Below are 25,583 nucleotides of genomic sequence, written 5' to 3'. Positions count from 1 at the left end.
GGTGGAGGACCGACGGAGCTCCGCCCACCGCGGGGCGGGGCCGTGAGGGGAGTCCCGGTACCGGTGAGTCCAGAGCCGGCTCTGACCGCGGCCTGTGCCGGTACCGGTGAGTCCAGAGCCGTTATCACCCCTTTGGGTTCAGCCGTTTGTCGGACACTACAGATAACACAGACACGGAGCTGTAGCCTGGTAACCACAGGCCAAGACAGCATTAACACCCTAGCGGCACCCTCACCGTGTGCTCGGGCTCAGTTTGAGGGCCTGAGCAACGGGGGGCACCCGCTCATCGCCCCATAGCACCGGGCTCAGTTTGAGGTGAGGGCCGTCATGGAAGTGCCCAGTGATGAAAACCGAGCTCTGGATTCACACAACACACCTAAAGTCAATGCAGCCTTTGGAACAAAGAGTGAGGAATTGTTCCCGTTGTTCGGATGGGGAAACGAAGGCACAAGGACAGGAAAACCCAGCGTGGAGTGAGGGGAACCAGCCTGGAGGACAGCAAACGGCTCAGCCTCAAGGTCTCTGCTTAAGGAGGAGGAACTGATGCAGAGGAGATCAATGGGGTTGTTTTAGCATGTGGACAATGAGACTTGGAGCACAGCAGCTCAGAGGGATGCGCTGTACCGGTTACAAAGCACATCCACGTTCCTCTTGTCGAGCCTCCGGTATCTTCAGCTTGTAAACCACACACAGAGCTCTCCTGTGCTCCCTTTCATGGGCTGAAAACAGACACGAGAGGGGTCTGTGCAGAAAACAAGAGTCTGCAGTGGAGGATCAGCTACAGTGATAAACCCAGAGCACAACTATTCCATATAGACCTTTATGAGTCTATACTAGAAACAATGGCAGCAGCACAACCCCACAGGACACCAGTTCTCTTCCAGCTGTATTTGACACTGTGCAGCCCATTGCTACAACGGCACTTCTCAAGTACCAAACAGAAGAAACCAAGTTATTGCATGGCCAAGACAACCCAGGCAGCACCAGGTAACACAGAGCTGCATCTGCGCTCACTTCCAACCACAGCCACTGCCTGTGATGCCTTTACAAAGGGACTATGAGTGATGGAGTGCTGCATCCCTGCTGCATCCCTGCTGCTTCCCATCAGCTTGCTCAGGATTCCAGTGTGAAGAGCCCAAGGTGTGGGTTTGCTGTATCCAAGTCTTTACTGTCAGCCCTGTGGCATCCCTGAGCTTCACTCATGTTCCATGGGCAGCACCAATAACTGACCCGAGCCCTGGAGCCTCCTTGCCACCATCTCACTGTCTCTTGCTTTCTCCCATCATGGGTAGTTCTCAGCTGGATGGAAGCAGGTAACAAATGGGACCCAGGGAGGGGAAGGAAAGCAGGAGAGAGAAGAGCTCCCTGCGTTCAGCCAGCCTGGGAATGCTTCTGCAATCCCAGGTGTTCTCGTTGTTCTTCCCATTCCAGCTTTATCCTACTCACAGAATGGGTCTGGAAGTCCCTTTTAACTCCAGTCCTCAAAGCAGTTCTTGGTCTGAAGAGACACACGATGGATTCCTGGATGGAAAGGGCACTTGTAAAACCAAAGCCATTCACCTCCCTGCCTGTGTGACTGTGGTTGCTCCTGTTTTTCAGGTACTGGTCTTTGACAAGGAGTTTCATGGCATGAAACCTGGAAGTGGCCTGACTGTGGATCAGAGGTGCTGTCTGTCATCCTGCCACACACATCCATGGAAGTCCCTTCACCAGGATAACGCTGCTTGTGAACCCAATGCTCTCCATACAGTGGAAGACATTGACAGAGGAGTGATGTGTGTCCCTTGGCACCTGCAGGCACAGACACCTCCCTCCGAGCTGGTTTCCCATGGTAGGTACTGTCAGTCTGTACACTGGCAGCAGGATGTGACTGTTTGCTCTGTGGCTCTGATTAGGTCCCAGTTTATCCATCTGCATCACACAAACATTCATTTCACATGAAATCTGAGCTTTGCAAAGGTCTCCTCTCCAGGTCCTCCAACAGGAGCATCCCAGAAGTGCTGCAGTGAGGGGGGGATGAAGGCACAGTTCTCATTCCCCATACTTGGGTGGTCTTAGCATTAATCCCATCCTCACATGGAAGAGGAACAGCCCCAAGGGGCACAGGGCTGGTGCAGGATGGGGCTTGCCTTGGGTCCTGTAGAAATTGCCAGGTTCCAAGTCCCATCATCTACTTCAGCACACTGATGTTGACTCCAGTTTGTTCAGGCAGAGTGAAGGCTGTGAGTGGCCATGCAGTGCTGTGAGGATGGCAGAACAGGAGGAAAAAGAAGGGAATCTGGGTGTGTATCTGGTAAAGTACATTGGGGTTGTGTTTGTGGACAGGTCTCTTTACTGAACAAGCAACTCTGCTGCTAGAACTCCTGTTGGAGGCATCTACTCAGCCTCTCCTCACCCACAGCTTCCTGGTCTCACACTTGGGCATCCATTGGGAAGAGCTGCACACAGGGAGGGGATGATTGCCATGGAAGGACACTGGCTTCTCACAGCAGGAGCAGCCCCAGGCTGGCCTCGTCCTCCTCCTGCACCCCAGTTGTGGCTGCTCGAGGGCTTTGTTTGAAGGCAGTCTCCTTCCTCAGTGTGCCCATGGTCCAAAGCACTCATTGGGGAGACTTTTAATGAAGCCTTGACACGTTCCAGCCTTTCAGATACATTCCTAAAGCAATGCCACGTTTTCCTACACAGATGGAAGGTGAAATGAATGAGTGGTGGAAAGGAAGCTGGGAACACCGAGGTGGACACTGTTCTAGCTATAGAGCAACTTAAAAACCCCAAACACATTGAACATGTATTGCCAAACTAAGCATGAATGACATTACTTTGCTGTCAGAATGGAGCATACTCAGACCTCCAACAGGGTACATACGGACATGCAGAAGGAACACACTTGAGCCAGGCTCAAGGAAAAGACCACAAAACGAGACAAGCTTTGGAAATAGGATGTTGTATTTTCTAACATTACACAGAATTGGAGTCAGTGATAGAGCTGCAGGATTGCAGCACAGCTCTGCATGCAAGACTCGAGCAGTGCATGGGGTGGACTCTCCCCACCACCCGTGTCACATCTGGCACACACAATCCATCCAGACCCACGTCAGAGGCAGAGCTGAGCTGAGCCTCAACACTAATCAGGTGAAACTAGAACCTGAAGGGTTATACCTTTGCTCCATGCAAAGAGCCTTCACACCAAGGTGTTTGGGGTGTTCAGGAACCTGCATTTGGGGGAAGGTGGACTCATTCTGCAGAGGAAGCTCAGGGTGATAAATACCAGACTTGCAGCACATTAAAATACGACTACTTCCTATGTTTATTCATCAGTCTCTGTTACTTCTGCTCTGCAGCAATACAGAACTAAACCCTCTGCTTACGTTTCCCCACACAGACACAGCTGTAAAGTGCAATGTATGCTTTGGTTTCCTCAGCTAAAGAAAGCACTTCTTGAATGGGGTCAGGCAAAGAGAGGACCCATGTGCTCAGGGACACGCTCTCAACAGATGATGGTCTCTGTACCGGCAGAGAAGAGCCATGAGCTACTCAATGAAACCCGTTTCACTCCGGCTGAGCAGTGGCTCTTAAAGCAGTTGTCATGGCAGTGACTTGGGAGCCAGAATTCCACAGCCAGCAGGGATTCGCTGTTAAAGGAGCTGGAAATCCCACGTTTAGGTTTACATTGTAAGGAACAACCGAAGAGCATGGAGCAATTCAAACCCTGAGCACTTTCAGAGCCCACAGACACCCCAGAACCATCTCACAGCCACAAACCCAGGAGGGGGGGCTGCAGGAGCACGCGTCTATGCAGAAGCAGATATAAAAGTCATGTTATGTACAGTTTATTTCAATAAAGACATAAGACAAACAGCGTAAAGATGCCCAGATGCCCTAAAGATAAATACATTTAAAAGATTCTCATTAAAATGAATCCATAGTATTTCTTTCCTGCAAGCAAAATACCTTTCTTTAAATACAAAAACAATCAGGATTCTGAATTGCAAATGTTTTCACTTCTTTTGCAGAAAATCTGCCATGATGGTTTGCTTTGAATGAAGGATTTTCCACAAAACAGGCTTGCTCTACATGCTAAGTTCTTTAACCAGTTCAGTGACACAATGTGCTAGCTACATACACAACAGAGAATATAGTAAGAAAACACTCAACCTGATGAAAAGTTAAAATCTTCATTAATACACTGGAAAAAGTTGACATAACTCATGCCTTTAAAATCAAAAATACAAAAATTAAATGTTCTCCTAAAAAGATTTTCCTTATTTTAAGGACTCATTTGAAAATGAAGCTGCATGTAATTTGTACAATAAAATTGTACAAGTAAACAGGTCATATACATACAAAATTAATTGACATACTTCTCCCTTAGCAGTTGTCCACCTTTAATCTCCAATACTGGACTTTCGGAACAAGCATACAAAATATCAAACTTCTCTTTAGAAAAAGTGCCGTTCTGTGACATCTCTGACATAAAACCAGTCCGAGCCTGGGGCGCGTCCGTGCGGCCGGAGCCGTCCCACGGCCGCAGCCTAACCCCTATAGGAAAAGCCTCCCCAAAGGGGAGGAGATGGACTCACCGTTGGAACCCCCGGCCCCGAGAGCCCAGCACAGGGAGGCAGAGACAGCAGCGAGCCGGCCGCCCGGCCCCGGCATGCACCGGTGCTCCTCTCCAGACCTGCACCCACAGCATCGTCTGAGGTATTCCTTGTCCGTCTGTGCCACCGCGAGATACCGTCTGTCCAGCGCACGGGCCTCAAATAGTCTGGATATTAGTAATTCATGTCTTCTTATCTAGCCAGTCTCTGGATTTGCTGAAAAGATTCCGACTACAGTAGGATATTACAGAAAGAAAAGATAAATGCAGGGTGGGTTTTCTTTCCTCGTTCTAAATGAAACTTACGTGGGCTAAAACTAGAGTACTTTTAAACAAATATACAGTATGCAGGCAGACGAAGCAGGAAAACGGCCATCAACTGTTTAATAAAAAACTAGGAGAATTTGGCTATTTCCAGGAAAACTATGAAGCGCCTCAACTAAAAGGAATGCATAATGAGATTCTAATCTACTACAGGTCAAAAATGTAAAAAGGTTATAAACCTGAACAGGAAAAAGAAACCAACTTTTTACTGGCCATTCCTGTTGAAATGAGAATCTTGAAAGTAACAGAAAAGTGGCTACAAACCCACTTAGAGCACCGAACAGAGAGAAAACACGAGTCCATTTTCAATCTCTGTTGTATCATAAAATCCTGTGTTTCTACAGGTCAAACTGCTGGTGGCAGAAACAGAATTCTTTATAAACTGCAGATGTCCTGGACATACAAAAACGTGTTGGAGTTGCACTAGTTCTAAAGACTCTTCTGTTCTAGCCTACCCACGGGCTTGTACGGTGGAGAACTGAACGTGTTCAACCTCAGCCATAGAAAGTCTCTTCCTGTAACCCTTGATTATTGTTGGGCACCAAAGATAAGAAAAGCAAGACGGGGTACAAAAATGCAAAGTTTCAACAGTAATGGCAATGTTTTGTTATAGTCCAAAAGGGTCCTGCATTTTCTCCCCCTTCAGTAATGAGGCAAAAGGCTTTAATCGGGGGGTAGCAAGTCATGCAAGCGAAATCTGTCTCTGATGTGAGGTCGGACATCTTCATTCTGCAGGGAGGGGAGAGAGAAAACAGAGGTGCAGGTTTCAGGACAGACACGTCTATGAGCCCCATTACTTCAACAAGGTCAACTTTCTACCACTGGCATTTTAATACACAAAGCATAAGCAGTCTCCCACTGCCTAAAGGGGCTGCAGGAAACCCGGAGAGGGGCTTGGGACAAGAGCCTGTAGGGATGGGACAAAGGGAATGGCTTGAACCTGCCCAAGGGGAGACTGAGCTGAGCTCTTAGGCAGAAGCTGTTCCCTGGGAGGGTGCTGAGGCACTGGCACAGGGTGCCCAGAGAAGCTGTGGCTGCCCCATCCCTGGCAGTGCTCAAGGCCAGGTTGGACACAGGGGCTCGGAGCACCCTGCTCTAGTCCATAGACATACCTAAAAGAGATGATGAAGGTTTGGGGCAGTGGGTGGGGGAGAGCCACCTCCAGGAAACACTTACCAGCTCTACAAGTTTCTCCAGAAATGGAATCAATTTTAGGAGTTCATTGTCATTTTTATCCATGAACCAGCTTTCTATAGGAATTCCATTCGAAAGCTAACATAAAGAGAGAATAAAACCATCAACACACGGTTTATACTTAATTCATCTAAAAATACAACTTGTGAAACAGCACTTTGAGGAAAAATGTTTCCAAGCTAAAGTTCATTAATATGTATTTTCCCTCTGCAGTTTGCATTGAACTTCACTTCCAAAAATGCCTGCTTCCTTTGCATACCCCACTACACACATTTCCACCTCAAAGCTGAGACAGAACTAGCTCTCGAAGCTCTGCAGATCAGAAAGGCACTGGTGTTCTGAGACACTCCTCCACTAAAGCACCGGTGGATGCTCTGTGTGCGTGCAAGTGAGGCTGAGCCAAAGAGCTCTTTGCTTTGCTGCTGCTTTGATGGAGGTGAGACGCTGGGGATCCCTCTCTATGTCGTCAGCTGTGTGACAGGCTGCCTGGAGCAGGGATGTGGCAGGCTGCTGGGAACGTTCCCCACAGTGTGTAACCCATAGTACCTCAGCATGAGCCACTGTCACAGCCGTGGTCATCTCAGCCAGAGATCTGATCCTAATCCCTTCACTAGCATTAAGAAATGAACTCCATGCTGGAGACCAAGCCCCACACTTGGCAGCCTGCTGGCTTCTGCCAAAAAGCTACGTGAGAAGCAGAAGTGATGGGTTATGTGGTTCACCAGAAGTCACTCGGTTTGCACTCGATCAGCTCTTCACTAAGGATAAGAGAAAGGCAAGCAAACCTGGCTGCTTTGTTAGGTTTGGTTCACAAGCCATGCGGAAGCTGTTAGGCTGTAGTGTCACCTCTCCCGCAGCAGCACCGTCCTCACCTGGTAAGCAAAGGCTTGCGGTGAATTGTCAATGATGATGGTTTTTGAAAGGTCTCTACCAAGGATGTTTAAATCCTTGATGTAGTTTCCTTGTACACAAACACAATGCTCGCGGAAGAGTCGATGCCTGCAAGTAAAGCAGAGCACTAATGAATGAGACCAGCTTACACAGCACAGGGAAGAGTTAACTGTGCCAAGCATTAGCCAGTTTTCTCCTCCTCCCATCCACCAGCTCCTTTAAAAACTGTTCCCTTTTTCCCATTCTCTTTTGAGCTTTTTCCCAGTAAAATGACCATTGAAAGAGACTTTACATCACTCTGCAGGCAGCTGTTTGTATTTACCCAGAAAAGCTACACCCGGGTGCAAGCAGCCTCTTGTGATGGATCAACACAGGGACCCAGGATACTCAAATGGTTTTGCAAGGCCCGAAGAGCAGAGATTCATCCTGCACAGGAGCCAACTTACTGGCTTTTATTGTCCCTTCCCTTTGCTGTCACAGCCCATGGCCTCCTCACACTGCCACGTGCCAGAACACCACGTACCAGAAGTGTCCTTTGTTACCTCTGTTTGCAATTAACCTATTTCAGTTATTAGGACCTGAAAAAAGCCTCGAGGCCAAAACATTCCAGTGAGTTCTTCCTTTCCCATTAGCCTCCTCCCTTATCATGTATTACACAAGAAATGGATGGAGAGACTAAAAAGATCCAGTTTTAAAACTACCAGGAATAACACATTGCATGGGGTATGTGAGTATACTCACATTGCATGGAGTATGCTATAACTTAGCTGTAAAGCAGACAGATGTGGGCTCTCACGGGGTTACTTTAGCGTGCAGTGTCTTTAAGGCTGCTTGTATTTTAAGTGAAGTTTTGAGAAGCTGCACACAGTGTGCTCAGTTTCAGAGAGGGGCTGAGTTCCCAATGTTGCTATGGAGGAAAATGCCTTGGCAGCAAATGAATTTAAATATAGATTCTGAGTCACATGTGTGAGTGCTGACAAGTCTACCTTGAGGCTGGTGCCAAAGGGAATCATGCCTCCATGTCAGCTTTTCGGTGGCACATGAATCACAGCTAAATTCATGCATCACGTGAGTCTTTCTGCAGCTCTCAGAAGACTCTTTGGCTGTGTATTTTATTACCATTTTCCTGCTCTAAACCCAGTCCTGAATCACACACATGAGGCTCTTGGAGGAAGGTTTTTAACACTACGGATGCACACTTGGACATGCAAACACCTTCCTTGACATGCATCCCCTCTGGCTGTGTGATGCAGGTAAGCTCAGACACTCCCAGGACTGGAAGGATGTGGAGCCCAGTCTTAGCTGCCTGCTCAAAACGCAGTGGCAAGTCAGGCTACCAAAGCCAAAGCAGGATTCTGCTGTGCACGCCATGTGAAAACAAGCAGTGAGATGACTGTTCCTGGATGGAAACCAGCAAACAGTTTATCTTCACACTCATCCAGCAAATGAGTTACTATGTGCCCAAACTACTCAGTGAAAACAATGGGTGCAGCCACCATCTCTGTCCAAACGGTTGTTTTACTATGTGTGTAATTAAAATCAGGTCTTTCCTGACAACTATTACACCAAACTGCTGCGGTGACATACCAAGGGCAGCATTTACACAGGCCTGGCCCTAACCACTTTATGCCCTTACTGGGGTTACCCCGTACAGGTGAATCCCTGAGATGAATCCTCTTTGGGTTCAGCTTCCCAATGTAACATCCCACCTCCTAGATAGGAATAACAGGAAGAATCTCATCCAGCAGAACATCTTTCTGCCCTAAGGAGCTGCTCTTGCAAAATGCCCATCACTGCCAAGCAAACTCACTATTAGCAAATGAAAAACTAAACCAGCTCCAATAGAAAACCCACAAACAAATGACTTTGTGAGTAAGAAAGAAAACCATGCTGACTGTAAGGATAACTATACCATTCACAACTTATAAGCAATCACTCGAGTTTGAGTAGTTCAGAGCCAGTGACTGGCTATGGGGTTTGGCCCCAGAGGGCAGCGTGAAGCTGCCTGGCTTTACTCAACCCCCAAGGCAACAGCTCAATCACTTCATTTGTCTCTCACTCTTAGAGCAGACGAGCCCACAGAGCCTCAGGTCAGTGAGACACATGCCATCAGCACATGCTCCAGCACACTGGATGGGAAGCAGCACTTAGTTTGCTCACAAACACCAGGTACATTCAGTTTTCTGGGCTTACCTGACCAGCTGCTTTTTAGGGTCTAGTATGTTCAATAACTTGTCTGCATACACCTTCTTAGAAGCGGTAAAAAGAATGATCTGTGGATTCAAGAGGGAAAAGTAATCATTTTGGGTATAGTACATGAGTATAATCTGACAGTGAAATTCAGAGGTAGTATCTGATGGGGTTTACCTCATAAATCTGAGACATACGTTCCAGGAATTCTCGGAAGAATGGCCTTAATCGGACATAAACCTGCAGCAGAAACAGACTTGAATCAAGATTCAAAGCACCTCAGCTACCACCTGCACTAAGCACCAGTTTGTAAAGACAAGGGCAAAATGAGCATTATGAACAAGGTAAACAGCACATACTGACTTCCTGCAGAGCAGTAACTGAATTAAGCCAGTATTGCATTAGCCGCAGCACAGGCAGCTCTAAGTGAAAGCATCAGATGATAAAATCAGGCTCAAAAAAATCACTGGAACATTTGGAACTTCAGTCACAATCTATAAGTTGGACAAAAAGCCACAATGAAACCGGTTGCTTTGAGCAGACATCCTGAAGGAGCTTCAGCAGCCGGGCAGCACCAGAGCAGCTTCCAGCTCATGTGTGCCAGCACAGAGAGGATATTAATGCTGTCCCTGCACACAGATAACAGCTGCTAATGGCAGTAGGTAGAGAGGATGGTATTTGGTTTGGAGATTTCTTCAAGGGCTTGATTTCAAACTAAAAGGCTTATCCCCTGTTATGGAAGAAACACAGATGTCACCTCAGGAACAGCCTCTTCAGCATCTCTCCTACGAACTCTCCTGGCAACCAAAGTGGGCAGCTGAGTGATCTGCCAGTACTTCAACTGCTGCTGATGTAAATAAACCCATTTTGTGTGTAATTTATTGTTCCTTTTACAGCTGGATGGAATTGTACCGGTCACAGCAGCCAGTTACATGGGCTTTTAGAATCACTGCATTAGATCAGAGCTCAGTTATGGCTGCTCGGGCTCCTCAGGGCTGGACACTGCTCCTGCCTTGCCTTCTAGTTCGGTTTTTTAGTCCTTGGATAACTGCAGCATCGTTGTAAGATGTCCTAGTTGAGATCACTGCCAAGCAGTTATGAATGTGCATCTATCTTAACACAACCTCTACCTCAGTATCAATCTTTCCCTAAGAAAGTGATGTGTGAATGCAAACCAGAAATCCAGGAAACCCACTTTCCTGTCAGAACCTGTATTTCTCATTGCCACTTGCACAGACACACACTTAACAGTGCCCCTGGTGCAGGCTCACTGCTCTGTTTCCTCTGGCTTGTGCCACTGGCACAGTGGAAGGCAATGACATCAGTACCCCCAGCTACACTGACCTGGCACAGAACTCTGACCCAAGCAGGAGAATTTAGTACCCAAAGCAGAACAAACCACATCCCTGCCTGCCAGGAGTAAATGTGAGAGATTACTTACAAAACTAGATGCCTAATAGTAATTTTCACTGGTTCTAAAGACTGAAAGGTTGTCAACAGCAATACATGCTGTTCCTGCTTCAAAGTCACACTCACAAACACACAATGTGAATGCAAAGACCCCTCCCAGCTCTGTAGCAGGTTTGCTTGGTTATGTTTCTTCCCCCCAGATGATCAACTCATCCCATTGCTTCAATGGCAACAAAATCTAAGTGTGCAAAATCTGAACTGTCAATGTCTTCCCAGTTCAAGAACACACAGGACCTGAGTTCTTTCAAGGTGGAACTGGAAGGAAACGGTGTTCCTTTCCTGCGTTAGAAAACCTGAACAAGACACATGTGTTCCACTTGGTGTCAAAATCCCTGGAATTACCAGACAGAAGTGCTTGAAGCGCAGCCAGCTGTGGCTCCTCAAGGGCCAGAAGCGTAACTCTAGAGGCTCTACCGAACTAAAATGAAGTTATAGAATCAACTGGGTTGGAAAAGACCTTTAAGATCATCAGGTCCAACCACTGAGTGAATGCTGCCAAAGCCACCACTAAATCATGTCAGTAAGTGCCACACCAACATGAGACCAGTCCCCACCTCACTACAACCTCCTTTCAGGTAGCTGTAGAGAGTGTCCTCCCAACCTAAGCCCAGATTTCTTGGTGGATGTGCCAAAGATACACCAATGCTTCCTGGCCTCCAGATCCAAAGCTTTATGGCTCTTCTGTTATTTCCAAGCAACAGAGAGGGGGTCACTCAAAGGGAGAGGCAGAATTCCCAAGCATTGCTTGCTTCATTCCACTGCAGTAACAAAGTAAAGCAGCTAAGTTATTGGTGACAGCGAGATGGAACATGTGTAACCCTGTATTCAGTAACTACAACTGACCTATGGAGTTCCAGAACATCTTTCAAGGATCACAAAAGTCAAAGGGAACTATTCTGAGGTAGATGAGTAAAGATGCACTTCCAGTGAAGAACAGAAAGGATGTGCCTTTTGGCTACAGGCAGAGAGCAGGAAGGCAGCTCCAGAGCAGAACAAAGGGATGAGATGATCTCGTACCTGGGACCTGAAGTCAGCAATGGAAACAAAACCTCTTTACCAAGGAAAGAGAGATAAATGGCTTCAGAAGATAAGCTGCTGGTCGCACTTATGTAAAGTAAGACAAAGTACAAAGTCTAAAGTCTCCAGCTGAAGAACTGTCATGGGTTTTTGTTTTCTAGTCAGATGTAAGGCAGCACTTACCAGGTAACAGTGTTTAAGAACACTTCAGCTGTGCAAAGACTGGATTTTTACTAAGCCCAGAACTTAAAACACTGCTTTAATTTAGAGACTTTTTTTTCAATGCAGAAAACAGGAACAAATTCACTGCCTCAGACCTAAGCAAGCCCAACTGTACTCATCTCACAGCTAGCTTTTCTTTTGCAGTATTAATCAGGCCTGATGTGAGAAAGAGCAGATATTCAGCAGGAAAAGAAGTGCTGTTCTATTCTATTCTTTCTTAAGAAGAATTAATAGAGAACTGTCCAATATTTCTGGAAAACCTACATGGAAGTGGTACATGATACTAATGGAAAACATCTTCAGCAATGTCTGTTCCACAGCTTGTATGTTTTCAGTGGGATATATTACGCAATCCTTTATATATAGTCACTTGCTGGCTTCTACTTTGCTTGGACAGCTCAAGTGGCTGCTTCTCTGCTGCCAGCTGAAATCACTGCCAAAAGGAAATGCAGAGATGTGAAATCAGCACAGGGCTGGTCCAGAGGTGCTGGTCAGACTGATAAGCAAAAGAAATATGCAAGAGAAAGTTTTATAAGCTTGTAAATAGCTATTCACTGACTAAAACCCCTAAGAAGGGTATGAAATAACAAACTTCCTTCCAACTCTCATCACAGAAGATTATTTGGATTTTGCATATTAAATCCTAGTGAAAGATCAGCTTAACTGTATCCTTAAGATACTCATCTTGCCTTATTAGCTGTTACGTAGTAAAAGATGAATCTTTGTCAGTGTCTGGTGTGATGAAAAAGCAGCAAAACCAAATAGTGACCAGGAGAGTGTGCTTGAAGATAGCAGCTGACTCTCTCAGGCCTGCAAGAAGCTCCTGTTCCTCAGCAAATCCAGGCTGGACTCCAGAGAGAGCTAAGAGAAAACTCCAGGACTCACACAGTAGCTGTACTGTGTCAAGGGCTATACAGGCTCGTGTACAATGCCACTGAATAAAGCTTTAGAAATATTGTAAGTCACTCTCTCCATTGACTTCAATTTCCTAAAGGCAAAAGCATAAACACACAGTCACTAAAAGATCGGATTATAGACAGAAAGTACTTGAATTGTACTGAGATCTAAGAGAAGGAAGGAAAAAACTGAAGCTTTAGCCTCCCTGATTCTGTTAGCAGTGTCAAGAGCCTCTAAACAACTACTTCTAAGGCTCCTTTCAAGGTCAGCCTGGGAAGAAACTGTGCATGGCCATCATCAGCTAAGTGATAAGACAAACCCGTGTTTAAAGATTATTCCAGGTTCCAAAGGGGTTTATATGCAACAGCAAAGAAAAGCACTTCTAGAATCAGGAAAAATACCTGGACAAGTGTCCTTTTAAGGTGCCTGATGCCTGCCTTGTTCTTCAAAGATACTACAGTGGGGTCCAATATGGTGTGAACTACACGATGGGGAAGCTGTGGCTGCTCCCAGGTACACCCCACAAAAGGACCTGAGAACAACAGCCTGCATCAGTGCAGCATCTCTGGTAGCTGCTGGAAGACAGTTGTTTCTTCCCACTTGCTCCTCTTGGGCAGGTCAATGTAAGACACACACAGCAACCATCTCCTGAGGCAGAACAAACCTGAACCCTAGCAGTCCCCACAGGACAGTCAAATCACACTAATACCCAGCAGACTGGGTACATTACCAGGGAGTAAGGAAGTAGAAGTGGCATTGGTGAAGTGTGCAACAAGACTGATGACTGGACAGAACCTACTCAGTGTCAGGTGCTGAAGATGTCTTCTCTACAGAGAGAAATGCCCAGCCAATGGGGACTGCTTTTCCCTAAGGGAGGAATGTTGGTGAGGAGCTGCTCTTGGGGAATGGCTAAACTGCTGGTGCTCCTGCCTCCACCTGCAGCATCTCTAACCCAGGACAATCCAATCTGCCAAAGCCAATACATTTATAACCAGATGGTTGTTACATGCTAGACAGTTTCTTACCTCTCTTGAAACAAGTTGGTAACAAATACACATAGCAAGAATTCCTACCTTAAACAGAATAAAAGCTCCATGTTTTTCCATGCACAGTAATTACCTGGTAAATGACATCTTGAAAAAGAACTGGAAAAGTGAGTGCAGCATCTTCTAATTCATTTAGACTACAGTGCACTAATGTTTCATCCTGTTAAAACAAGAAAAGATGGCATCAAGGAAAGAAAACATTATGAAAGGAATATTAAAAACAGAAGTGAATTTCTGGGTTTTTATGCTCATTTTAAAGTAGGTTTATTTAGTCTGGAAAATATTTTTATGCAAGTGCTGTCAAGATTGAAGAGCTCTTTGAATGAATGAATTCATTATTGTTGCAGGGATTTTTAAATCACTTACAACTGTGAGCTGGGGGCACAGTTATAAGCAGGTATCTTCATTCTGTAGGCTCTCCTGTCAGTCAAACCTGCATCCATCAGTGTGAATAACGTATCTGTTTATACGGGCACTGGAGGACATGCCAAGTGATGCCAAGCATGATAAACTAAACTAATGTTCCTGCCATCATTAACAGGCTCTGAAACAACTTTTAAAACAGGGAGACAAAGAGAAATTATTATCAAGACAAATATGTTTTCTATGGGTATTTGAAAAATCAATTTGTGACCTCTGAGAATAAAAATGTCATCAGAATGAAAAGATTTGCCCTTGATCAATCTTGGTGCAAGACACGAAGCTGAATTTTCCCAGTTATTCCATCCCAGTTTTCCCACACTGCATTTAAGAAAGCTCTATGGGGACAGATAACTCTTTGTTTGAGACGAGAGTTGTAATGCGTTTCTTGAGGCAGGATGCTAAGCAGGCAGCCCGCACAGCAAGCTTTCTGCTCTTGCCACTATCATCTTTTCCTAATGCAAACTATATTTAACTGAAAATTGCATAACATTGACAAAGCCTTTTTGTTGAAAGCAAACACTTCTAATTCCAGCAACAAACAAAGTGACAGCAATGCTACAGAGCCCCTGCTTTTGGAACGTGTTTATAGAGATACTCACCAAGTCTAGAACTAAGGAGAATTCTGGTGTGCTTCTTGTTTTCAGTGGAAGAGCTGGTTTCCTGTTCAGTTGCTCTTCTGTTAGTGGTGGAACGTGTTTGATGAAATAATACCTGGAAAGAATAGAGATTTGGCTGTAGATACGTATCTCATATTCATTACATTATGTTGAAGCCCAACTTCATATTTCAAATATTTAAGGCTGCACAAGGAGTATTTTAAATTGAATAAAACCCCATATCAATATACACTTGTTTTCTTAAGTTAAGAGCTTTTGGAATTCATTTCCATCATATAAAAATCTCCCAACTTGAATAAGAATGCCTTAATCCAACACCCAAACCCACCAATTCAGTATTTGCAGTACAAACATTAGCACTTACGGATCAAAGACTTCCCAGTCTTCTTCATAGGTAGCTTCCGCATGGGCTGATGAGTAGCCACAGTCTGGGGATACTGGTGCTAAAATTCAACGAAAATGACCAAACCAAAAAATAAAACAAAACACCACAAGAGCTGGTCTTATTAGTGCAGCCTGCAGAAGTGAGTCTGCCCTTGGTACACCAGTGCCTGGGACAGCAGTGGAAATCTGTCCCTGCAGCCCACCCTCTGTCCCCGTGTGTCCTCAGAAAAGGCCTGCACTGCTCCCAAGGAAGCCACCCGAGTGTCCAGTGCCCTCTCATGCCACAGAAGATCATGACCTGGCCAAGCTGGGAGACCCCACACAGCCTCTGGTGGTGGCAACTCCCTGGATGCACGAACCAGCCTGAGAAGGTGGCACAGCTCTTTCCCCAGCAGCTCCCACTGCTGTGTTTCCAGAGGGCCCCTCAGCAGCAGAGCAGACCAGAAGGTCTGGACCACAGCCATGTATCCCACAGCAGCCCCTCTATGCAGAGGTTAAATTCACTTCCCTGAAGTTCTAATACAAGAGATCAAAATGCTGCACATTGCTCTTTTGTGATCAGCAAGCCCAGGATGTGCATTTCTAATGGGGTGGAAGGCTTCAGTATTCATTCTGGAACCTTTGTTTTCATGTGAAGAAGTGCTATGAAGTCTACTGAGCAGTACTGGGAATAACAGATAAGCTTTGAAAAAACTGTGTCTTTGGTGCATAAAGGAGATTTGTCTATTAGAATAAAAGCCCTGTTACTACTGTTTGATGCCCTAAGCAAATGTGAAATACTAGTTTCTAGAGAATGCAGGTGTTGGGGTTTCCCTGAGAGTACAAATCACACACAGCTCCCACGTGAGTGCAAGGCAAGCACATGTTTCTTACCTGTAAGTGGTGGCAGATCCCGGTCATTTGTTTCCTCCACCTCTTCCAAACCATTGTTGACAGTGGACCTGACCTGCACTGCTTGGCTAGTGTAAGCTGCCCCGTTGGTTGATGTTGCAGTACTTGTGGTAATCTCATCAACCTGTTCCATATCAAGCTGTTTGACTATCTCTTCAGCTTCAACAGCTTGGCCTGGAGAATCTGATCCTGATGTTCCTGCATTAAGATTTCAGTACATTCACCATCATTATCAGGCTGAGTTACCCATCAGAATGCTGATATTACTGACCACACAAACAAACAGTTTCAGAATAACTGAAGATAGCCACATCTGACCCATGCTAACAAAAATAAGACCCAAAATGAAGGCCATGACAAATGCCTCTTATGGCTGGGACAAGGAACTTAATACCAATTATTATTACATTGTTTTAGATGAAAGATACACCACTGGGTACTTACACCTATAAAAGAAACAGTCTAATCCATATAAACTTATTGCTTCTTTCATTCATTATCAACCCTTCAAAGACTTAAGGAGCCCTTTGTCAGGTAGTAGTAACTCCTGGTCTCTAAATCAGCATGTGAAGTGTACTGCCACTCAAACCAGCTTGTTCTTAAACCCCCCATCATTCTGAGCTTTAACACAATGGGCTTTTCATTCAATACTCACCATTTTTATTTGCTGGTGAAAAAAAATTGAATACAGGAGAGAATATGGTTCCCAGTAACGTGGTTCGGGGGGGGCTGCCCGTGGCAGGATTATCTTCTAGTTTCCCATTTTGCTTGACGTGTTGGTTCGTCATTTCGTAACTTCCAGCTTCTGTGAAAGGTACAAACCCACACTTGTGGTTTTCACACATCCTCCCTTCAATCGGTATCATTTTCACTATAGGAAAGATCTCTCTTGTTCACAGTTCAACTTGGGCAACAACAACAACAACAAAGCAGCAGCAGCTCAGTCTCAGATAAAAACTTAGCACTATCTCAGCCCTACAAACCAGGAAGCACTTGTTATTTATAGAAATGATACTACACATTAACCAACAGTAGAAGTTTAAATCCTTTAAATGAGCTTGATAACAGAAGACCCTTCAAGCTGCTGTGCACCCTTCCCAGCACACAGCTGACAGTATCAGTGGGGTTCCACTAGATGGAGGCAAGAGAAAGTGTCACTGACGTCCAGTGCCTGGAAACTCTTAAGCTTCCCTATAATGAACGTTTCCCACACACACACACAAATATAGTTATGAAGTAAAGTACTTTCTAGTTGTTATCACAGATAACAAAGGGCATAGAATAAATCTTCACATTACAAAATAACAACTAACAGTGAAGGTTTTCCATAGATGTGCATGCACAGCAAGGTCCATCCTACAACTAGAAACTGCCATCTCAGGGCTGAGCTCTAAGACACAGCTCTGAGCCTGGAATAAAGAGAAGTTATTTACTCCCCAGTAACAGGTCTCTGAGCCATCTGCACAAGTACTGCAGCAACACAGGATTAGGGTGTTCACAGACCTCCATTCATCTGACTTTTCTGTCGCACTCGAGAGATCTGTTTGTTAGGCTTTTCTCCTGATTGAGGTGTGGATGTGATCAGGTTGTTATCGATATCCCGCTCGATCCTACTTCTTTTTGCAGGATTTTCTCTTTCTTCCTTAAAATAGAAAAGGAGGGGGAAAAGTTACACACTGAACAGTGCCTCTTTTCTCCACTGGATACTACCACAAAATGTCATTTATTGTTCCACTTCCAGATGCACAACATGCAACCTGTATCTGACCAGCTGGACATTTAACCTGACACAGCTCAAGGGAAATAGCAAAATAGCAGGAAAGAAAACCTGGAACTTCTGTAGCAGAAAAACTGTCTTGAAGTGCTATTTCTCTGGATAGCTCATTCACAAATACCCAAGTGCTGTGCAGCTTGGGAACTGTACGTACAAGGCAACTAAAATTACACAGGACTTGATTTCTCTGCCTGTGAGACATCCAGGAAGTAAAGTTTACAACAGCCCACGTGGAGGTCTCCACCACGCTTCCTACATACACAAAGTGGGTTCCTCAGTTGTATACATGGGCAGAACCTGCTGCTATACAATCCTTATCAGAGGGCAAAACTCAGCGGCTAAAAACATTGTAGACAAGGGTTATATGGCCCAGTGAGTCTTCTTAAGTAAATGGCTCTTCTTCCCTGTGGCACTTGCATGAATGATACAGAACAAACATTTTTGCCCATTTTCTGTGCATGAGCATATGTATAGGCACACATGTTTAAGACCCAAACCATTCTATGAGTGTATTCTATGATTCCAAGACAGGTTTCTTCCCCTTTTGCTCCCAAAGCACCTACTACAGCTTAATAAAATAGCAATCTGAAATCTAAAGCAGAGGACACTGAAATGTGAGCTGTGAGACAATGCAAAATGAATTACATAGCAAAGTAAATGAGGACACAGACCATACCAAAGGTAATGAACATTTCCATTGCAGAGTTACAGCATTGCCCTCCTGGAGCTGCAGTTTCACAGCTTGAAAAAGAAGAAGGTTTTGTGTGCTCCAAAAAAAGTAACTGGATCTTGTAGAATATTTAATCTAAAGCCCATGTTAAGAGTACAGTGGCTTAGAGAAATACTAACACACATGGAAGTGGGCTGACATGTGTCTCCCTGACCTGATACAAGAATAGGACAGCAGCCCAGCTTTTAGGACATCTGTGCAAAAGTTAATACTGGGGAAAATGAGGGAAATTCACTTGTAAAAGCTATCAAATGACCTTCAGAAAATGAGTTGTGCTCTTGTTCTGCTTTATAGAAAACAAGTGTAGAAACACTCCAGGAATTACACTGGCAACAGGCACCAGCAGGGGCAGGAAGAGCTCAGACTCAGGAGGTCTCTCTCATGCTCCAGAATAGGAGCTGTCACAATGTGGTCAGTTACATTATTGTGCTACTTGCTTTATACACTGAAAATTTAATTGGACAGATATAGGAATAAATATACCTATTTTATGTATTTATATAACAATCTATTTGGATTCTATGATCTTGAACTCAGTATAACCCATTATGATCAATAACGGTGCCATAAGAAACACGGTGATATCACACCAACGCAAACATGTTTGCTGTTAGGTTGATTCAGAAACCCCATGTGTATCAGGGAATGGGCTACAGTGAGTCTGAAGTATGACATGATGGAGCTCAGTGCACTGTCTAACAGTGCTAGTGCTAGAGCCCCAAATCAGGCAAGTTTAGAGGAACCTCTACAACGTCTCCAATGTTAATAGTTAGGAATGTTCACAGTACTCCCCATAGGTACCCATGTATTGGTTTTTCTGGTGTATCAGACCTGACATTTTGGAAATGACAAACACTGTTGTGCTCTCCATGCTATTGCTGACCTGCCAGTAGGCTGTGTGTTAGTAAAGGACCTCAAGCCTGTCACCATCCACACTCAGAGCCATATGTTAGTCTCTGGTTTCTCCAACTTAAATAGCTTGAGGCTGTTTCAGGGTCTGTTTGTTTGAGGAGTATTTCCAACAAGACATCAGATAATGACCTGTGACTATGATCACAACCGAGAAACACTTGTTCCAAAGACATTTCTTGCCGTAAACCCACACCCCCCAGTGCACACCCAGAAAGGACTCATACCCATGCACTATCGCAAAGAGTTATAACGTTTCCATGGCAGCCTCCAGACTACTTGGTTAAGTCATTAGCACTCTGGAAGATAGCCCGGCACTATCAATATCGTGCCATGCTAACGCCACTGGAACCACTCCAAGTCCTGCTAGGAGAGGGCATGAAAGGAAACAGAGGAAAACGTGGACCTTTATATTAAAAACCCTGTCAAGGAACTAAAGAACGAAATGTGATCCAAAGCTCTGGGAGAGGAAGGGAAGCGAGGGAGAGGGAAAGTGACCACAGCCCCACAGGGACAGAGGGAAGGAAAAGCAGACATACTTTCCTTATCTGAAAATTCCAGCCTAAAACGTTTTGCTTAGATTTCAGCATTTGTTGCAGTGGTTTTGCAGCCAAACTGTTGCACTGCTGAGCCACATTATTGATGGTGAATGTAGAAGAGATTAATTGTTGTGCCCTAACGAAAACTGAGATGTAAGCGATTTAACCATCTCCTCACTGCAGTGCTACTTGTGGCTATCTCAGTGTTTCTGTGGTAGTTAACTCATGCCAGGAAACAAGAACTTTCACTCTAGGTTTACAATTTAAGAAGATACTGTTACTTTAATTGAAGTTATTTCAACTTCAGCTTGTTACAAAGTTACAGTTTCAACACTCGGTTGGAAACCCAGAAGATACTTCTGACTTTCAAATTTTAGGTATCATCTAGTTACTTTGGGATGCATTTGAATTCATTGGGATACAATGTAATTCATTCTGACTTCTGGGCTACTCTTCTTTACAATTTATGGCTACATAATGGCAATGGTTGGGCTGCTGTGGCCAAATTTAACTTCCTTTTTCACTTGCCTCCCTTCACAGAATAAAGCAGTTTCTTGAAGGTTTAGGAAGCAATTGCAAAGTTACATTCAGCACATCAAAGTTACGTGTGTGTAAAAATTTCACCCTCAAAACATACATGCAACAGGTTCTAAGAGGTGAAAATGAGTAAGGTTGGGGTTTCTGGATGAAGACAGCTGAGCCGTAGTGGTTTAGCCCTGACAGCATCTGGGTTTGACCCACTGAGGGGCAGCATTCACTGTAGTAATACACTGAGTAGTCACAGCAATGTCAGCATAGTGAACTTGTGAGGTTTGACCTTTATTGATTGAGGAACTCCTAAACAACTGTGAATCAAATTGCTAAAATACTGAGCAACTTGATGCTTACAGAACTGCTTTTCTTACTGCCAGTCCTGGTAATTCCCAAGTTTGGGAATGCTTCAAACAGAACTTCAAAATCTACTGAATTTATCAGTGAACATTTGACAGAGCAATACCTTGGTGGGAAATCCTGGACTTCCTGAGCTGTGCTGAACACACCTACCACTGACTCCTGCAGGCTTTGCAGTCTGCTTTGGGTTGTTTCATCCCTGTTTCAACAACCACAGGGGCTGCTCTCTTCTGACTCTTGACAAGTACCTTTTGCTTCCACCACATTAAGAACCATTTCAAATCAGATTTAACTGAGCGTGCCCCAGTGACACAGCCCAAACGGGTGCATACCTTGGGTGTGCTGCCTTTGATGAACTTCTTGATGGACGACAGCAGGCCGGTGTCATCCTTGGTGGGCCTGCCTCCGCTGACAGGTAAGCTCTCCTCCACCTCCGAGTGTTTCCTCTTTGCCCTCAGAGCACGTGGCGTGTGGATCTGATTCGACTGCTGAGAAGCCTTCCGCGTTCTCAGCCTCATTTTCCTGTGTACCACATGTAAAGCTATAAAAGGAAAAAGCACCAGGAATACTTTAGTCATTGAAGAACTGAGCTCCAGATCATGAATTCAAAACATTATATAACACTGACAGCGTTCTGATGCACTAAGCTTTTGCATCATGTAGATGGCTTAATTTAAATCAAGGGGAAGAGCTATTTAAGTTAAAGCATAACACTGGCAGAAGAATAAATGAGTATAATCTGGCTGTGGAGACATCTAACCATTAGATCAATGAGGTTTCTGCATAACCCTCCAATCCAAGTAGTAGGAACAAAAACTCTACCTGCTTTTAAGATGAGGACTGTGTGGTAGCTGGTGTCTTTCGCATCAAGTGACTAGAGCCAACAACCTAGGCACCCCTGTCCAGCCCTGTGCTCCTCAGAATACTTCATTTTAAGCCTCCACATTAAATTTGAGCTGAGGCATAAATCTATATTCATGTCAAGTGTTCACAGAAGAAGAAATGAAATAAGACTGTGCATTCAGCTTGGTGAGGGTACAGCAGCCCAGCCACAGAACCCACGAGCGATCTTCAATACAACTCTATCTGGGGATAAGACCCAACCACAGCAAAACTTGTGCAGGAGTGATACTTATTCAAGCTGAGTAAAGGACCATTCCAGGGAATGTATCCCGTTTATCTCTAACCTTTAACTGGACTGCTGGTACAGCCAAATATAACTGCTCTCCTGGACCAAGGGCCACTTCTCCAGCTGACGGAAGCTCACACTCAGGTCGATTTGAACGGGGCTACTCCTGTGCTTAAAATTACACACAGACGGGATCAGGAGCAGGAAAAAAGCAGCAGTAAGAAACCCATGCGAGCTGTACCGCACAGAAACACTGGTAAGCCACTAACAGGCATTTCCCAGCTGAACTCATGGCAAAAAGCACTTCTTTTAAAGGAAAGCATATGCTTATCCTGATGGGAATGGGTATTTGCTTTCCTGAAGTTCATTTAGCAGGCATCTTATTGCTGAAGAGACAGAATAAATAGTCTGTAACGTTTCAAATCCAAGCAATGTCACAACAGCTCTTCTGTTCAGGAAAAGGCAAGGGTGGTACTGGAATGATTCAGACACAGCCACACTGGGATAACAGCTTTCAGAAGCTGTTCACAGCTAATGAGGAATACAATAACTACTGACACCACTGCTGGAAGGCTTAGCAGAAAAAGGGCTCAAGCGGTATTGTCAAGAGTGAAGTACTTCACTTACATACAATATTTAACTGCCAGCAAACATGGGATTTCAGCTTGCTGAGGCCCATGTCCAGCTCCTTCCGTCAGCAGATCATACAACTGCTTTCAGGGAAAGTCAAGATTCCTAAATGATGAAGCTACAGTGGAAGTGGGCTCGTATGTGAGGTTCAAGGGAAGAGAACAGAAAACCATAGTCTACATTGATAAAAACTGGTTCTCACAACCTTGGCCATGGGAGCATCTTTGCATTATTAATATTGCAATAAAACTTGCACTTGGTTTAAAAGGATCCACTATCCCTGGAGGAAAGTGATGCAGAGGAATAAGGAAAATAATCCCAGAGATTTTAGTCCAATTTCCTGTCCCTGCTCCTCACACCAGGAGACAAAGAGAAGCATTCCTACAGCAAGAGTGAAGTAACCGTGCCCGATAGCAGAACCTGCATCTCCCCTTTGCTGTCTCACAGTGCTGCCAGGTGAAGTGTTAGTTAACTGTGGTCTCAAGCCACCCCAACTGCAGGAACTGCACTCAAGCCCTGTGCTAGGAGCAGTCTGTGAAGGGTGTTACACACAACAGCAGCAGTCAGAGAGATGGCTCATCCCTAAAACAGACCTTGAATATATAAACATGTACACAAGTGAGATGCTTCATTCTTATTTATCTAGTTCATAAACCTCTGTAAGGTGAGAAGAGAGCTACACTGAATTACTGCAAGGTTTTGATGGAGTATGAACAACTGCTTCCCACGGGGAATTAGGAGTTAAGTGAATGACACTAAAATGCAGTGGGATTTTGTATTTCCAAAGAAGTAAAGCACATTCATTAAAATGTTACTTAATATGTTTTGAAGAGCTGGAAAACACCCTGCAAGGTGACTGTGTGAAACAGCAGGCTTAAAACGTAAGAGGGATATGTGAGACACTGAAAGACGACTGACACGGGTGAGATTCCAGTGTGAGAATGAAACTGTTGCTTCATTTGCTATACTGCAAGTTGCCTGATTTTTCTCGAATGGAAAGAACTATCAGGCAGGCACAAGATGAACCAATGCAATGTCTGTCAATGGCGAGTATGTATTTATCCAGCAAGGAACCATTCAACTCATCTGTCCACTGCTGCCAGAGTTCTTTGGCTCATTTCACACCCTGGGTATCAAGCCTGGGGTTATAAATATCTCTAATGGACTTAGCAACAGTTCCCTGCAATCCTCTCAGTGACACAAGTTTGCTTTCCTGATGCCTGAGACCTTTGCCATGGCTGGGGTTTGACTTACAGCCGTGTTTCTTTCCCCACAGCAGCACAATGCAGACTAAGACACTTCCCACACTCTCAGTCAAAGCACACAGGTGATTTCCTTCCCTGGGCTCACCCAGTCTGCCTCTCCCTGCTCATGGCATCACTGTGAGCCCCTGAAGGGCTGTGTGACCACTGACTGCCATAGCCACCCAATGGGGCTGGGCTTGGCTCCAGCACTGGGACAACAGCCCAACAGTGAGTGCATGGGGGGGTCACAGCAAACCACCCCCAGTGACTTCTGCTCTTCAGTCCTCTTTTAACAGACTCTCTTTCAGGAGCTTGCAGCTCAAACCTTCCTTCTGTGCAGTCCTCTAATCCCTCCTCATTGAGCTATTACCACAACATGAACCTGAAGTCAACTCAATACATGGGCAGCAAATGTGCTGAACATTTAAAGACTCAGCTGATGTTTCTGCTCTATATGTGTTAAACCCTCAAACCCCCTTCTTTCTTGCATCCCTTCTGTAGTTCCAGTAAACCCAGAAAGTGGGGGGAAAGAAACCCTTCGGTCTTCAAGAGAAATACACAGCAAAGAGGGACTAAATGGAATCCTCACTGAACAACGTGTGAGACAGGAAAATAAGGAATGAAGGAGCTGTTAACAAGCAGCAGGAGAGGAGCTACAGCTGCAGTAAATCCCCATTTTCCTGCATCCCCAAGCTGTCAGACACACCACCCTGTAAGTGCCACTGTTATTCCATGGCAAGGGTAGGGTGTACCTACAGGAAAGACATTCCTGGGAATGACTCACTTCTCTAAGAGCATGCCTCCAAGAGCTCTTCAGTTGGGGAACTATCCCATCACATGCAGTACTACTGCTTTACCCCAGATCACTAAAGCAAAATGAGGAACTGGCCTCAAGCTGCACCAGGGCAGGTTTAGATGGAGCTGAGGAACAATTCCTGCCCCACAGGGTGCTCAGCATTGGAACAGGGCTGCAGGCACTGGCCCTGCAAGGGTTCACATCCCATGGGGATGAGGCCTCAGTGCCATGGGGCAGGGGTGGCCTCGGCAGGGCTGGGGGAAAAGGTCTTTACCAACCTGGCTGATTCTCCTGCTGGGACCCTCAAGCAGAGAGCTTCTGCTGCTGCAGATGACATTAACCTCCCCTTGTGGACATGGCCTGTGTTGAGGGAGGATGTTTTCCTGCTGCCATAGCACAGCTCCTTCCCAAGTGATGGAACTACATGGCATAAGGCTCCCTTCCCTCAGGGTCCCTGTGCCCATACATCAGCTTTGCCATCACGAGGCTGATGACCAGTGTGTGTGAAAAACTCACACTGCAAAACAAAGCATGCTGAAAAATGCTGTGGAATACATCCCATTAACCACCACAATGTTCTTCCTGCACCACTTCCACAGCATTCCTTAAGCCATTTCTTACACAAAGCCAAGAAGGCAGTAAAATTTGTTCCTTTCTTCAGGATTTTGAGTGAGTGTCAACACATGCTGTATATGCTGTAGACAGAGATGGATACGTGCCCAACACACACAAAGCTGGGAACCATCCCCAAAGCTAACAGCATCAGTGACAACTGATG

General features: G+C 45.2%; 1 protein-coding gene and 1 long non-coding RNA gene across 4 annotated transcripts in view; one reads left to right on the top strand and one right to left on the bottom strand.

Annotated features, from left to right (window-relative positions):
- Positions 1–90: 90 nt before the first annotated feature.
- Positions 91–3,629, top strand: LOC115947585 (uncharacterized). The gene is made up of 3 exons (XR_004081482.2): positions 91–987; positions 1,600–1,831; positions 3,383–3,629. It is a non-coding gene; the product is annotated as an uncharacterized lncRNA (long non-coding RNA).
- Positions 3,630–3,808: 179 nt separating this feature from the next.
- The window catches only part of CTDSPL2 (CTD small phosphatase like 2), a 34,628-nt gene continuing 12,853 nt past the window's right edge, over positions 3,809–25,583 (bottom strand). For 2 of the 3 annotated variants that reach the window (XM_034066220.1, XM_005141186.3), the window contains exons 2-13: positions 21,339–21,547; positions 17,667–17,805; positions 16,819–16,968; positions 16,146–16,361; positions 15,253–15,331; positions 14,871–14,982; positions 13,922–14,008; positions 9,374–9,436; positions 9,200–9,279; positions 6,988–7,114; positions 6,098–6,193; positions 3,809–5,650 (exon numbers count right to left, since the gene is read on the bottom strand). In XM_034066220.1, coding sequence (XP_033922111.1) covers positions 5,585–5,650; positions 6,098–6,193; positions 6,988–7,114; positions 9,200–9,279; positions 9,374–9,436; positions 13,922–14,008; positions 14,871–14,982; positions 15,253–15,331; positions 16,146–16,361; positions 16,819–16,968; positions 17,667–17,805; positions 21,339–21,524 — 1,401 coding nt within the window. In that variant the 5' untranslated portion in view covers positions 21,525–21,547 and the 3' untranslated portion in view covers positions 3,809–5,584. Of the gene's footprint in view, positions 5,651–6,097; positions 6,194–6,987; positions 7,115–9,199; positions 9,280–9,373; positions 9,437–13,921; positions 14,009–14,870; positions 14,983–15,252; positions 15,332–16,145; positions 16,362–16,818; positions 16,969–17,666; positions 17,806–21,338; positions 21,548–22,193; positions 22,221–25,583 lie in introns of those variants that run through there. The other variant, XM_034066221.1, reaches the window with a different exon arrangement.

The sequence above is a fragment of the Melopsittacus undulatus genome, chromosome 9, assembly GCF_012275295.1.
Source record: "Melopsittacus undulatus isolate bMelUnd1 chromosome 9, bMelUnd1.mat.Z, whole genome shotgun sequence".
In the NCBI taxonomy this organism is placed as follows: Eukaryota; Metazoa; Chordata; class Aves; order Psittaciformes; family Psittaculidae; genus Melopsittacus; species Melopsittacus undulatus.
Note: the sequence above shows the minus strand (reverse complement) of the source record. Positions and strands in the feature narration are given on the sequence as shown.